Genomic DNA, 14,119 nt, shown 5'->3' on the forward strand with positions numbered 1-14,119 from the left:
CCCAACGCTTCTGCTTTTATTCGGAAAGGAAGTTGCAGCAACAGTGGTTCCAGCTGCTCTTGGTCATTTTTCTCCTCTCCTCCCCCTGTACATGTATGATTCTGGGGTCTGTTTTTAACTAACTTTAGTTAAAACGCCTGTGTGCAAATCACTTGTTAGCTGTAATAAAAGGGAAGTCTGAATGAGGCCCTGTGGTTCCACGAAGATATTTCAAGGGAAAGAGAGAGAGAAGGCCGGGGAAGGTGTAGGTAAGTTTTAGGACACAAGTAAACTTAAAGTGTAAAATATATATCACCATTTTAGAAGCGCGTTTTTGGGTTTGCTTTCTCCCCCTGCTTTATTGGGGAGGACTTGCCATTGCTTTTATCAAGTGCTTGCTAGCCATGGATGCCAACTAACTTCTTCGATTGAAGGCCGGAGGATCATGTCTGGTTCCAGGAGCCGCTTGAGCAGGTCCTGGCATTCGGCTGAGATGCCCAGATGAGTGGGGAAGGACACCCCCTTCTGCTGCTGCCACAGCATCTTGGGGATGTCTGTGTCGTCAAAAGGTAGGCTGGCACAGAGCATGACGTACAGGACCACGCCCATACTCCAGACGTCGCCCTTCTTGCTATCGTGAGGAATACCCTGCAGCACCTCGGGGGCGGCGTAGGCTGTGCTGCCGCAGAACGTCTGGCTCAGCTCTCGACGTGACTTGGGCAACACCTTAGCGAAGCCAAAGTCAGTCAGCTTCAGGTTGAAGCCCTGCAACAAGGCGTTCTCACACTTGAGGTCCCGGTGGGCCACACCACAGCCATGGCAGTAGCGGATGGCCTCGACCATTTGACGGAAGAGGGCCTTGGCCCGGCTCTCGGGAAGTGGCCCCCCATTCAGCACACAGTCAAAGACGTCCCCGCCTTCAGCCAGCTCCATCACCAGGTAGATTTTCCCGTCAGCAGACTCCAGCATCTCATACACCTGGATGATGTTCTTGTGGTCCAGGGTACGGACAATCTGGAGCTCCCGAGGCAGGAATCTCTGGATAAATTCTGAGGAAACGAGAAAAGAGATGGGATCTCAAGTCCAGGAGGGCATAACCCTTCACTCCTGTCCCCTCCTTCCAGTTTCTCCGCCCAGCATGTCTGGGTCTTGTGCCTTGGTTCCCATTAACAGTCTTAAATGTCTAGCTACTTGGACGTTGCAAAGAATGTTCACTGCTATTATTTTTGTAGTTAATATATTATTCAAAGGAACTACTCCAGGCCATCCTCAAGGACTGTTGTGAGCCGCCTGTGAGACCATGGATATCAAAGTGCTTTGGGGATTTTTAGAAAAAAACACTGAATCTCAGTTATGAGGCCTGATTTGCCATCTCCTCACACCCCTGCCTCCTGACCCACGGTTCTTCCCATGAGCCCGGTCTTCCTTTTTCCCATCCCTAACTGCATTGGCAACAGCTCCTGCCCTCCACCAGCCCAGGCCATGGTCTCTCTGCCTGTCTCTGTCCCCCTCCTAGAACAGGGAAGGCCGGCAGGCTGGGCTTCTGGTTCTAAGGACCCTTCACTAACTGCCACTTAAATTTTGGGTTTCGGAGGGTGTGATGTTCCTGGACTCACAGCATCCTTTTGTTCCCTGCTGACCTCCACCAGAGCCACAAACTCTTGGGATTCCTTGGTTGCAGACTAAAGGGGAGGTGGGGATGTTCCTTCCCACTGGTGGAAGTGTCCACCCACCTCAACCAGCCCTCCCTTTCTCCAAAGGGGCCCCAGCTCACCTTCCGGCCCTCCCATCTTGTCTATAATTTTAATTGCCACTTTTGTTTGGTGTTTTTTGGAAAATGCTTCTTTGACTTTTGAGTAGGTCCCTTCCCCAATGGTCTTGCCCAGCTGGTACCCATTGGAGAGCAGAAAGTCCTCCATGCTGTCTAGCGCCTCCTTCCTTCCTGTCACCCTCTCAGCTCATGCTGCCTCTGTGAGGCAGCTCTACTCCACCATCGCCCTTGGCCTGCTCCTTTTCCCCCCAAGGACTTCATCCGCAGCCGTCCCCACGCTAGAACATTCTCCGTCTGGACACAGCAGCCACGGGTGGTGGGGAGGGAGAGGACCAGACATTTTAAAACTCCGGCCCAATTGTGATGTAAATGCTGTGTGACCCTTTGGCCAAAATGGGCAGAGCCCTTACCTGTCCTCACCATCACCACTACCAAATCCAGTATGGGCTAAGTGCCTGCTGCGCCCCCGCCCCCGCGCCAGGCAGGGAGTCGCAGCCCGCCCGGGGGCGCCCCGGGACGTCTGCGCGTCTCCAGGGATGACGGGCTCCTTTTGGACGCCGCCTCGCGGCTGCTTGCCGCCGCCTCCTGCGCCCGGATCGGACTGCGGGGAACCTGCCCGACCCAGTGCCGAGGCGCCATGGCAAAGGCCCTCCAGCCCGGCCTCGCTGCGGCGCGGAGTGCCGGGCAGCCCAGGACGGCTGGAGGTTCCCGACGGGAGGAACGGGCTCTGTGAGGTCAGCGCGCCGCGGCCCGGGTCACAATGCAGCCCGCCCCCTCGACGCCCGGGCCGTGGCGCGCCGCAGACACCTGCCGGGCTCCGCCTGGACCGGAGCGTCCTCCCGCGGCCAGGGGTCGGGCAGCTGCTTCCAGCCTGGGACCGGCCTCGGCCTCCGGCAGGTGAGCAACGGCCCAGGGAGCAGGCGCGGGCAGGGGGCGCCCGGCGGCCCGGGAGCGGCCTGACCGCCACTGCCCGCGCAGAGCGCCCCGGGGCCTGGACATGAGTGCCCAGGAGCCCTCGCAGGGTCGGAGATTCCCCATTGAGGCCGGAGACTCCCCTGGCCTTGCCGCCGCCCCCGAGTCCCAGGACAGCCCGGAGCCGGTAGCCACGGAGCACAACCCGGTCAGGTGAGACCGGCGCCCTCCCGCGACCCCCTCCGCCGCCCCCGCCCTCTCCGCCGCGCGAAGCTCCCGGCGGCCCGAATCCTCTTTCCCTCCCCAGGTCCCCGCCCCCGCGTCAGGGCCCCGCAGCCTCGCCGGAACCCCTTCGGCCGGGCCCGTGTGCACTCCCTGGGCGCGTTCCCAGCAGCATCGGCCGGGTCCCGCTTTCCCCAGGCCGCTTCGACGCTGCCCGGGCTGCCACTGCCTGACACTGTTGCACGTGCCCATCGACGTCTACCTGGCCATGGGCGGGAGCCCCCGGGCCCGCGCCACCTGAGGGCGCCTGCGCACGGCGGCTCCCCGGGAGCCGGGCGGGACGAGGCCCGCCGCGGGCCACCACGCTGAGGTCGCGCGCGCCGAGCACGAGACAATGATGCACATTTTAAAATAAAAGAATGATGCACATTTTAATAAAGCACAGCATAAACTGTTCTTTCCACTCCAGGCTGGCCGTGTATGTCTATCCCGTCGATCGGCCCGCAAATTGCTCTGCCCCATCCAATAGCACCTTCCTTTCGGCTGTCTCCTCCCTTTGACCTAGCCGTAGAGGTCCGCCCTCCCAGTCCTCGCCAAGCCTTTCCCCCATTTCTTACTGGTCCTGACCCCTTCCAGGGCAACCTTACCCCCTGCCGTCGTCCTTCTCATCCCTCTCCTTGGTTCTCCATTGAAATTGGCATAGCTGTGCTGCGTTCTGGGGGTCCCGAGAAGCTCTGGACTGGAGAGGTTGGACAGACAACTTAGAATAAAGAGAATGGCAGCCCACACTAGGCCCATTTAATTCTCCCAAGATGGAATTAGATTTTGCTACCTGCTGTTCTGTGACCCTGGGCACCTCTGGCTTTGTTGGAGGGATTAGGGGCCTCCTAGGCCATCTAGAGCTTTGATTTCTCCTAGGAGAGGTGGGACCAGAAAAAGATAGGGAAAGAAATCGTTTGAAAGACTTTGATTTCTGGGAGCCTGGGTGGCTCAGTCCATTGAGCATCGGACTTTGGCTCAGGTCACGATCCCATAGCTTGCCGGTTCTAGACTCACATCAGGCTGTGCTGACAGCTTGGAGCCTGCTTCGGATTCTGTGTCTCCTTCTCTCTCTCTGCCCCTCCCCTGCTTGTGCTCTGTGTGTCTCTCAAAAATAAATAAACATTTAAAAAAGAAGAACTCTAGGAACCACAGCAATTTTTTTTTTTTAAAGAAAGATTTTGATTTCTCATTTCTATTTTATAGGTGGGGGAACTGAGCCTTGAGAGACTTTCCCAGGGTTCCCCCAGATGATAGGTGGATAGGCTAGCACACTACTCAGTATCCTCTGACTTAATACTCTAAAATTTACATCCATGGGGAGGGTGGGGGGAAGAGGGGGTCCATGACCCAAGGCTGCCTGGAAGTGTGACATTGAACTGAACAAGTATTTTCCACTTTCCAATTTTGTTTTAATGAGCCTGGATTATTTTAATATTGGAAAAAATATACGTAACCCAAAAGTCAGGTTCAGTCTCCTGCCCCCTGAAATCAAAGTACAAATGACTTAACACCCCTACTCCACATGTGGTAGAAGTCCCAGTCCTCCCTAGAGCACTTCAGAATTCCACAGTCACCCAAAAGGACCACCATTGTCGATCTCCACACAATTTCTCTCCCAGGCAGTCCCAAATGTAGGAGACTTATTACAAGAGAACAGGATGTCAGTATATTGCACACCTGAAACTAAGTACACTGTAGGTTAACTAACTGGAATTTAAATTAAAACTTAAAAAAAAAAATTTAAATACATTATTATTTTTTGAAATTTAATTTATTTTGAGAGAGAGAGAGAGCACAGATGGAACAGAGAGAGAGCGGGAGAGAGAGAATCCCAAACAGGCTCTGCACCAACCAGCACAGAACCCGATGTGGAGTTCGAACCCACGAACCATGATGAGATCATGACCTGAGCCAAAGTCAGATGCTTAACGGACTGAGCCACCCAGGTGCCCCTAAAAAAGATATACATTAGAAAAAATAATAGTAATAAAGAGGAGAGAATGTTTGCCAAGAAAGGGTCTACTTCGAAGTGAGGACTTTAGACTTGACCATCCACTGCCTGGTCCTTCAAACACCCTAGTTCTTAAAAGCCCTTCCATGCCTCTCTTTCTCTTTCACCCACCAGGAGAATCCCTGGCTTCAGGCCACAGTGCTGGTTTCACTCTCCCCTTTATTCCTCTCCTCCTCCACCCTTAATTCCTAGAGAGCCCCCAGGGTTCTCAATACTCTCTATTAAGTGGAGTAATCCAGCTGTTTCCATCCCCAACAAACTCCAGGCAGGCCCTACTCAGCCTAACAACCTGGGCTGCTGCTCTGCAGAAAAAGGGCCTTCTTCCCTGGAAACAGTACCCCTCCTCCTTAGGAGGCCACTGTAAGTTTAGAGAGAAAAAAAATTATTGGCCTCTGTATTGATAAGGTCTCTCCTTTGCAGGCAACTAAAGTTAACTTATGCCAAAAAGGAATGGATTGTTTCAAGTGGCTGGGGAAGGATATAAGCTTTCCACATCCCTAAGCTTAAAGGAAGAACTGTAGGAACCAGGATGTTGGCTGGGCCCACTAGGACTGCCCCCTTTTGTTCCTCTCTAATCCCTGATTATCTCCTCTGGGCAGGAAACATGGCTGCTGCTGTTTGGAAATCTGCAATTGGAAGAGAGAGTGCTTTCTCCCAGTCTCAGTTTACCTGACCTTGGGAAGGGCAGTGATTGGCCCTTCTTAAGTCACATGCACACTCCTTTGGCCAGTTACCATTATCAGGGAAATGGGAGATTATAACTGATGAGCTGGGCCAGCCGTGAGCCTACCCTGGAGTTAGAAGCATGGCCAGGTGACTGAGAGCATCACCAGAAAATAATGGGCAGAGATGTAGAAAAATTCCAGGAGCAGAGAGAGCTTATGCAAAGATCAGGTATACCTGGAGGAAAAGAAGCCTGAAAAGAAGAGACAGAGAGTTGCGGGAGCCAGGGTGACAACTCCGTTCTGTGGCATTGAGGAGCCTTGGACAGTGTGACCAGGAGTCAGGCCACCGGGTTCTAGATCAGGCCCTGCCCCTCACTCGGCCAATACAAATCTACCAGCCAGGCCTGTGCAGGGCACTGGGGATTCAGAGTGAACTTGAAGGACACAGATACTGGCCCTTTTGGAACTCACATAGCCTAGCAGGTGGAAAGCCTCACTCAGGCAAGTCCCTTCTTCACTGGCTTAAAAAAAAAAAAAAAAAAAGCGGGTGGGGAGTGCCTGGCTGGCTCGGTCACTCTTGATCTTGGGGTTGTAAGTTCAAGCCCCACGCTGAGTGTAGAGATTATTTAAATAAATAAATAAACTTTAATTTTACCAAAAAGGCACCAACGGATCTCTATGGACTTTGCCAGCCCCAAGACGCTAAATCCTTCCTATTTTCCTTTCTCCCGTCTTCTCGATCCTCCTTTCCTTTAAAAAAGATTTGCTGCCAGCCACCCCACATATATGAGTGATGCAAAGATTTCAAACACAGACCTTGCATATGGGCCAGACCCTGGGGCTGGTTAGCTCCACTAGATGGAGGGAACTTCTCCGGCAAAGGCCTGGAGGCAGGAAAGCAGAGGGTGAGTTCCAGGAAGTCAGTTCAGTCAGCTTCTACCAACACCTACCTCTCTGGGCTACACCAGGTGCTGAGAACCAGGCTTGATTCTGACAGATTCCTGGCCCTTGCAGAGCTCAGAATTCAGGGGATCCAGTGACGAGTTAACAGAAGACAAGCTGGATCAAGGAGGCCTTGAATTTGAGCTTTTTTTCTGTAGCTGACAAGGGAGCATGACAGGTTCCATCCTGAGTCACTTCCCTCTCCTATTTCTCTTCTCCTTTTCCATCCTGTTCTCTGTTTCTTCCTCCCTGACCTCCCCGCCTCGCCCCCCGCCCTGCAGCCTCCAGAAAAGCCACTGGCCTAAATTGTAGTCTTAGAGTTGAGTCTTGACTCTGCCATTTACTAGCTGTGCAAACTTAGGCTAGTTACTTAGCCTTTCAGAGTCTCCATTTCCAAATCTGTAAAATGGGGTTAATGACACCTGCTGGTAGGTTTCATGCATGTACAGCACCAGGCAGGAATGTCTGGCACAGGTAGCACTTGAGCAAGAGAGGCTGCTGCTGCTGCTGCTGCCCCTACCTCTGGCTCCAAGGGGCAGCAGAGAGCCAAGCCAGTCATGTCCCCAGGGGCTGGGCCATGTCCAGCCTTGGAGAGGACTGGGGAATCCCTTTTCGCTTTCCTCTGCCAACTTCCCAGCAGTTCCGCTCATGAACTTAGGAACTTGGTCGGGGGACATTTCCAGGGGAATCCCCAGGTGGAAAAGGGAGAGCTGCCTCCTTCACCTTCGAGGGTAAAGCCGTCCCTAGACCCCAAAGCAGGACCCCAGATTCCAACTTTATTCTCTGGGCCCAAGGAATAGGGAGGCATCTGGGGAAAGGGGCATGCTCGAATCACTGCTTCCCCTGACTCGCCTCTCAGGCGCCCTATTAGCTAGCCCCTCCCTAAAGGAACCCCTTTTAGAAGGAGGGGGCGAAGTACAGATGGACCCCCAGGTTACCATGGAGATGGCAGGGAAAAGGTTGCTGTATCGTCATGGCAACAATTGACGTCAGTACTACCATTTCCCGTTGCTTGATATGGGGGGGAGGGGGGCAGCCACCCCAACCACAAGCAAATACCCCACAAAGCCTCCTCCCCTTACTGAGCCGATCAACCAGGGGGTCGACAGGCTTAATATAGCACAGAGTTAAAAGCAGTGTCTGATGTCAGTCAAACTTTGGTTCAAATCCTCATTCTGCCTCGTGTTAGCTGTGGGAATTTGAGCAAGTTCCTTAAGCTCTGGAAGTCTCATTGTACAAGGGGGATGAAGGAGTTATGTGCCTCCAAGGGTTACTGTGAGGACTGCATGGGATCACACAGGTAATGGGCATTCGGCCAGCTCGTGGTTGGTGCACCCTGACATTGGGGGCTGTTGAGTCTCAGGTACCCATTAATGGATGTGGCACTTCAGATATAGAAGCACAGCCCCTAGAGAGCCTCGAGAGGATTTCCGAGGACTGGGCCCCTGCGTCCGAGCATCTCAGAATTGGGGGGTCTCAAGGTGGAGCAGAGACAGTGGAATTTCCAGACTCTGAGGAAACCCCAGATGCCACTTTCCTGAAACCCCATCACATCCGGGCTCTGACCCAACTTCCCCTTTCTCCTCCCCTCTGCGTCCTCCGAGGCCTTCTCAGCAGCCTTCTACCTCTTGGGCCTCGATCTGGTCTTCGAGAGAAAAGCACATGGAAAGCACTAGACACGCCTCAGCAATTCACATAACGCTCTTCCCACCTTTCAGCACGCGGTTCCTTCTGCCTGGAATAGCCTCCCTCCCAACCCCACTTACCCTTCAGACATCCACCAATTGTCACTTCTCAAGGAAGCCTCCTCTGACCACCGGTCCTTCCCCTCTCATAGCGCCTGCTTATCTGTTCCTTGATGCCTGACGAATGTCTGTTTTCCCCCATCGCACTGTGGACTCACTGAGGGCAGGGGCTGTGTCGTGTTCATCCTGACATCCCAGGGGCCTAGAATGGCCAGGCTCAGGAGTTTGTAGGATGTCTGCAGATTAGACGAGCTAGTGAATGCTCGGTAAGTCCATAGGGGAGAGGCCCCAGTGCTGTGTGGAGAAGGAACAGAACCAGCTAGGAGACCCAGAATGGTTCCCCCAGTGAATCTCAGATGAGCAGCAGTTACCCAGGCAAGGACATGGAGGTGGGAAATGTCCCCGGCACTGTGATTGGTGCATGCCAAGGATGAGCTTGGTGCTGAAGACACTGTCCAGAGGGACGTACTCATGTTTTGGAAATACAACGCTGGCTGCTTTGTGGGGAACAGGCCACATAAAGGGATAGAGAGTAGCAACAGGGAGACCAGTCAGGAGGCTGCCATGTCCTCCCAGGTGAAAGGCAACGGTGTTGGACCAGGCATTCATTAGCAATGGAAATAGAAGCAATGGGATTTTTTAAATACGAGGGCCCCTGGGTGGCTCAGTCATTAGGCATCTGACTCTTGACTTCAGCTCAGGTCATGATCTCACAGTTTGTGAGTTCGAGCCCATCAGGGTCCGCACTGATTCTCTCCTTTCTCGAAATAAATACATAAGCTTGAACATAAAATAAAATGTTCTGGAGAGGACAGGATTTCATAGCTGCTTAAATATGAAAGAGAGAAGAGCCTAGAAAAAAAAAACCCAGATTTTTGGTCCTGGCGACCAAGAAAATGACCAAGCTAAGGAACATAGGAGGGAAGGCAGGTATGGGGCATGTTTCCTGTGAGGTGGGGCACCTGGGGGGAGGGGGAGGGGGGTGTGGGAAGGGATGTCCAGGAGACAGGTGTAGGGCAGAGAAGACAGATCAGAGCTGAAAGAGAGAAGTGAGTCTCTGACATGGGTGGACACCCAAGGCACGGGAACCAATGAGATCCCCTTGGGACCTGATTAGGCAGTAAGCAAAGGATGAGAAATTTGCCATGTGGCAGCAACCAGTAAGACGGCAAGAAAATCAAGAGTGCACAGTGTCCAGAAAAACAAGAACACGAAAGTATTTCAAGTAGGAGGGAGTATTTGTATTGAAGTCAGCCACTGCTAAAGGGTCAAGTCAGATAAAGACTCACGAGCATCCCTCGAATTTAGCAACAAGAAGGTCAGTGGTGACCTTGACGAGCGAGCGTTCCTGTGGAATGGTGGGGGAGGAAGCCAGATTGCAGGGGCTGAGTGAGGAAGTGGAAACAGCGTGTGTCCACAACTCTTTCAAGAATGTTGGCTGTGAAGGGGAGCTGGAGAAGGACATGGGGTTGAAGGAGGGCTTTCTTCTTTTTCAAAGATAGGAAAGACTAGAGCCTGTTTGTTTGCTGCTGGGAAGGAGCCATCAGGGAGGGAGAGGTTGGAGATGGAGAAAAGAGGAAGGGATAAAGGCAGGGAAGATTCCCTAAGGGAGGAAAAATCCCCAAATATGGCTGCACAGTTGGGGGGCAAGTCAGGGCCTGTACTGGGCCCTGGGGGCTCGGAACAGCTGCCCACTCTCCCCAGCAGCCAGTGTGAGTCACTGGGGGGGAAATAGCCCAAACTGGCAGTGTGGGAAAGGGAGCTGGGCCAGCACGTTCCTCAGGATCCCCAGGGGGTCGGGGAGCAGGGCCCAGCCTGGGCTCTGAGCCCTGAGCTCTGAGCCCTGAACCCCATGCTCTGACCAGAACAAGGGCACAGAGGAGCTGCCTCACCCTTTGGAGGAGCAGGCAGAGTAGTATTAGGCCTGGGTTTTTCTTTTGACTTTTTTTCTGCCACTCTCTGAACCTCAGTTTCCCCTCCCAAAAGAGTGTGTTAGACCAGATCGAGGGCTTTTAACTTTTTGGGGGGAGGCGTGGGGGAGGGGGGGAGATGCTGTCACAGATCCTTTCTAAATTCTTCCCAGAAATATATGTGTATTTGGAACTTTGAGACAGTTTAGGGGGTCCTGGATCCCCAGAAGTTCACTCATAGAATGTCTCCAGATAAGAACCCTGAACTAGTGTTGCTTGAGGAGCCTTCTGCCTCTGACATTTGAAAGTGCCCTGGAGCAAGGGAAAAGGCTCTCATAAGGGTCATGGGAGGCAGAGGTAGAGGACTCAAGCCTGGGAGCAGGGCCACGTTTTGAGGTGCGGGTTCTGCCTGAGCATGCCATCAGGGGTCTGCCTGGGTGGCATGGGCACAGTTTAACTGGCAGCTGACCTTACTGCCATCCGCCCCCTCTTGCTGCCTCTGCCCTTCTGTCCTCGGTCCTGGGGGGGATGGGGTGGGGAGGAGCGTCTCGGGAGATCCTGGGTATCTGGTGCCTGGCCCCCTCCCACCAAAGCAGCTGGTGAAGTCAGACCGTAGACCAGACCCCACCCGCCCGAGGGGGCTGGTGCTGCCCCCACCCTGCTCTGCCAGCTGACGCCTCCTGCTAAAAACAGCCGTCCCGGGGGGACTATGGGCTTTCAGGCCTCCCCCTCCACCCCCGGCAGGTATTTAAGAGGCCGAAGCAGGGCCAGGCGGGCTGGACGCCATGCTATTCACCGAGACTGCCCACTTCGTAGTGAATTTTCTTCTGTCCCGGTGAGGGGGCCCCGGGGAGGGCGCTGGCGGGATAAAGGGGTCTGGTCCCGCAGCCGGGGGAGGAGGCGTCCAGGCCTGAGTGCCCCGATGCAACCCCTCCAATGTCCCTCCCCGTCCCTCTAAAGTGTCGACCAAGAGTGACTCTGACCCCCGCCCCGCCGCGTCTGATCCGAGGCGGCTCCCTTCTCCTCGCCCGTCGTGCTCTGGGGTGACTGCTGCCCCGTTTCCCCCCGCAGACGGCCCCGGGCCACGCCCCCGCACCGCCTGGACCAGGAGTTGTGTTTCTGGGGCTGCCGGGGCCCGGCCTTGCCGGCGCCTGCCTCCCGCCGCAGCCTGGGCGACTACTGGCTGAGCCCGCAGCGTCGCAGCCCGCCGGGCGCCGCCTGGCGCTGGCCAGCGCGGAACCTGCTGCTGCTGCCGGGGACCACGGGCCTGGCAGACGTACCCTCGGCGCGCTGGCCCAGCTGCTACAGCGCGCGCCCGCGCCTCACGTGAGCGCGCGGGGCGGGGCCGAGGCCCTGGAGGGGTGGGGCGGGGGCGGGGCGCGGGTGGGAGGTGGGGCCTGAGCGAAAGAGCGCATCCCCAGAGCCCAGGGCCTGTCAGGGGTTGGATAGACTGGGCTTGAGGGAGCCTGGGAGCGGGAGGAGGGGGCGGCACTGAGTAGGAAGGGCGGGGCCTGAGGCTGCTGAGAGCCGAGGGAAGGGGCGGGGCTATGCGGAATGGGCGTAGACCCGGAGGGAGGCGGAGCCTTGCCCCTATCCTGTCTGTCCAATTTTCCCTCCCTCCAGATGGAAGCACCGATGGCAGAATATTAACTATCAATTTCTGGGCAAGAGGAAGAGACATCTAGTTCCCCTGCGCCCGTGAGAACCGGTGAGGGGAGGGGCCAAGAGAGGGCGCGGCCGATAGGGGCGGGACCCCTGGGGAAAGCGGTTGCAGAGGCGGGGCCTAGCGGTGAGGTGGGGGAAGAGCAAGGTGTGAGCACCTAGTGGGTCCTCAGCAGCCGTTCCCTCCCAGGCTCCAGGACCTGGAGGGTTGAGCCACGATGCGAAGGGCCCCTAGGGCGGCTGTGGGACTCTGCGGGGTTACCCATCCGTTCCTTTCTCTACCACAAACAGTTTTTTTAAAAGATTGACGGATCTGGGGCCCCTGGCTGGCTCAGTCACTGGAGCGTGTGACTCTTGATCTCTGGGTTGTGAGTTCCAGCCCCACACTGGGTATAGAGGTTACTTAAATATACATGTATATTTATATATATATATATATATATATATATATTTTTTTTAGTAAAAAAAATATATATATATATACAGAATCTAAAAGGTTGATGGATTTGACTATTAAAATTTCTGTTCATCAAAAGGCACCTAAAAATGTAAAATAGGCAGGGGCGCTTGCGTGGCTCTGTCGGTTGCGCGTGGGTCTCTTGATTTCTGCTCCAGTCATGATCTCTATGTTCAGTGAGATCGAACCCTGTGTCCGTCTCTGCACTGACAGCGTGGAGCCAGTTGGAGTTTCTCTCTCCCTCCCTCTCTCTCTCTCTCTCTCTCTCTCTCTGCCCTTCACCTGCTCACTTGCTCTCTCTCAAAATAAATAAACTCAATTTTTTAATGTTTATTTGTTTTTGAGAGAGAGGGAGCATGAGCAAGGGAGGGACAGAGAGAGAGGCACCACAGAGGATCCAAAGCAGGCTCTGTGCTGACTGCAGCTAGCCCGATGTGGGGCTCGAACTCAGAACAGTGGGTTTATGACCTGAGCCGGAGTCGGAGTCGGGCACTTAACCAACTGAGCCACCCAGGCACCCCTCAAAATAAATTAATTTAAAAAAGGGTAAAATACACAGAGGGGCACCTGACTGGCTCAGTCAGCAGAGTATGCAACTCTTGATCTCAAGCTTATGAATTGGAGTCCCACGTTAGGCATAGAGACTACTTTAAAACAATAGTGATAATAATAAAGGTAAAACAGCATTCCAAACAAGTCTCCTGCCTAGCAACCTAAGAGAAAGGAAAGCTCTGGTTGCCTTGAAGGCACCATCCTGGCAGTCATCCTATGATGCGTATCTCTGAATATCTGTGTCCACCGCTGAGCGTGGCTCCGTTTCTCTGGGTATCCATCTCTGATCTCTATGTCCATTCATTTATTCAACAAATACTTATCAAGGGCTTATTTTAGTTTGTGCCAGGTTTATATTCCGAGTCATCGGGTTCACACTGGCAAAACGAACTACTGAAGTCCCTGCCCTCATGGGGCTTACATTCTGGTTAGAGAGACCGACAATAAAAAGAAGTCAGAGATAAACAGTGTGCTGTGCTTGAGAAGAACAAGCTGGGCCAGCTGCTTTATATGGAATGAGCAGAGACTTTGTCTTATCTAGAACAGTGCCTGACTCATAACTGAGGCTCAGTAAATGGTTTTTTGTTTTTATTTTTGTTTTGTTTGTTTTTTGGAGGGCTTGGTAAATGTTGAATGAATGCATGGGTTGGTCTGAGAAGGTAACTCTCAGTCAAGGTGTGAAGGATGAGGGTCAGCCACTCCAGACCCTGGGAAGAGTGTTCTGAGCAGAGGGAACAGCCTACGTTCAGTGGGTGGCCCCTTGCCTCTGGCTGTCTGCCCTGGAGTCTCCCTGTTTGCTGTGTCTCTGTTTCTCTTTGCTGTCTCCGTGATCTTGGGAATCGAAGGGCAGGTTTAAACAGAGGCCCTCCAGGGTCTCTGGAAGTGAGGTCACTGCCGATCTGATTCACCCCCTGGACTCTGACCTAACTAGCCTGGCCTGGCCATTCCCCCTGGAAGCAGGCCCTCCCCGTGGCCGCCTGAGTCCCACAGCCTCTGGCTCCTTCCCAGAGTAGCATCCTGTAACCCGGCAGGAAGTCCCTCATGCTATCTAACCACAGTCCTGCCAAGGGAGCCCCGGCCCTTCCTCTCATTCTGCCTTGCAGGCAGAGGAGTCCTGCCTGGACAGAGAACCCAGTAAAGACCTAACAGGGTGGGAATAATACCCTCCTGCAGCCCCAGGGAGGCGAACCGCAGAGGGGCCGAGTGATAACTCATCTCAGAAGCCTCTGCCACAGCCATTTTTCTCACT

General features: G+C 54.2%; 2 protein-coding genes and 1 long non-coding RNA gene across 5 annotated transcripts; 1 reads left to right on the plus strand and 2 right to left on the minus strand.

Moving 5' to 3' along the window:
• Positions 1-310: 310 nt before the first annotated feature.
• On the minus strand, positions 311-2,263 carry TSSK3 (testis specific serine kinase 3). Of its 2 annotated transcripts, none has more exons than XM_049617579.1 (2): positions 2,161-2,263; positions 311-1,028 (listed from the first exon to the last, which is right to left on the minus strand). In XM_049617579.1, exons 1-2 carry the CDS (start codon positions 2,171-2,173, stop codon positions 367-369), a joined length of 675 nt encoding a protein of 224 aa, XP_049473536.1. In that variant the 5' UTR covers positions 2,174-2,263; the 3' UTR covers positions 311-366. The 2 variants fall into 2 exon arrangements, with proteins under 2 accessions (XP_049473536.1, XP_049473535.1); XM_049617578.1 differs by lacking the exon at positions 2,161-2,263 and adding an exon at positions 1,754-2,070.
• Positions 2,264-2,411: 148 nt separating this feature from the next.
• Positions 2,412-3,347, plus strand: FAM229A (family with sequence similarity 229 member A). Of its 2 annotated transcripts, none has more exons than XM_049617581.1 (3): positions 2,412-2,647; positions 2,729-2,875; positions 3,083-3,347. In XM_049617581.1, the coding sequence occupies exons 1-3, from the start codon at positions 2,511-2,513 to the stop codon at positions 3,183-3,185; spliced, it is 387 nt and encodes a 128-aa protein (XP_049473538.1). In that variant the 5' UTR covers positions 2,412-2,510; the 3' UTR covers positions 3,186-3,347. The 2 variants fall into 2 exon arrangements, with proteins under 2 accessions (XP_049473538.1, XP_049473537.1); XM_049617580.1 differs by having other exon boundaries at positions 2,970-3,177.
• A 9-nt stretch (positions 3,348-3,356) lies between these two features.
• Positions 3,357-9,039, minus strand: LOC125912822 (uncharacterized). Its single transcript, XR_007454842.1, has 3 exons — positions 8,311-9,039; positions 6,419-6,486; positions 3,357-3,618 (listed from the first exon to the last, which is right to left on the minus strand). It is a non-coding gene; the product is annotated as an uncharacterized LOC125912822 (long non-coding RNA).
• Positions 9,040-14,119: the final 5,080 nt, after the last annotated feature.

This window comes from Panthera uncia (genome assembly GCF_023721935.1).
Source record: "Panthera uncia isolate 11264 chromosome C1 unlocalized genomic scaffold, Puncia_PCG_1.0 HiC_scaffold_4, whole genome shotgun sequence".
Lineage (NCBI taxonomy): Eukaryota > Metazoa > Chordata > Mammalia > Carnivora > Felidae > Panthera > Panthera uncia.

Coding starts and splice junctions, on each gene's coding strand:
- TSSK3 (XM_049617578.1), bottom strand. CDS start 1,898: ATGGAGGACTTTCTGCTCTCCAATGGGTACCAGCTGGGCAAGACCATT. Junction 1,029..1,753: donor CAAGATGGGAGGGCCGGAAG/GTGAGCTGGGGC, acceptor TCGTTTCCTCAG/AATTTATCCAGAGATTCCTG.
- FAM229A (XM_049617580.1), top strand. CDS start 2,511: ATGCAGCCCGCCCCCTCGACGCCCGGGCCGTGGCGCGCCGCAGACACC. Junction 2,648..2,728: donor CCGGCCTCGGCCTCCGGCAG/GTGAGCAACGGC, acceptor CTGCCCGCGCAG/AGCGCCCCGGGGCCTGGACA. Junction 2,876..2,969: donor ACGGAGCACAACCCGGTCAG/GTGAGACCGGCG, acceptor TTCCCTCCCCAG/GTCCCCGCCCCCGCGTCAGG.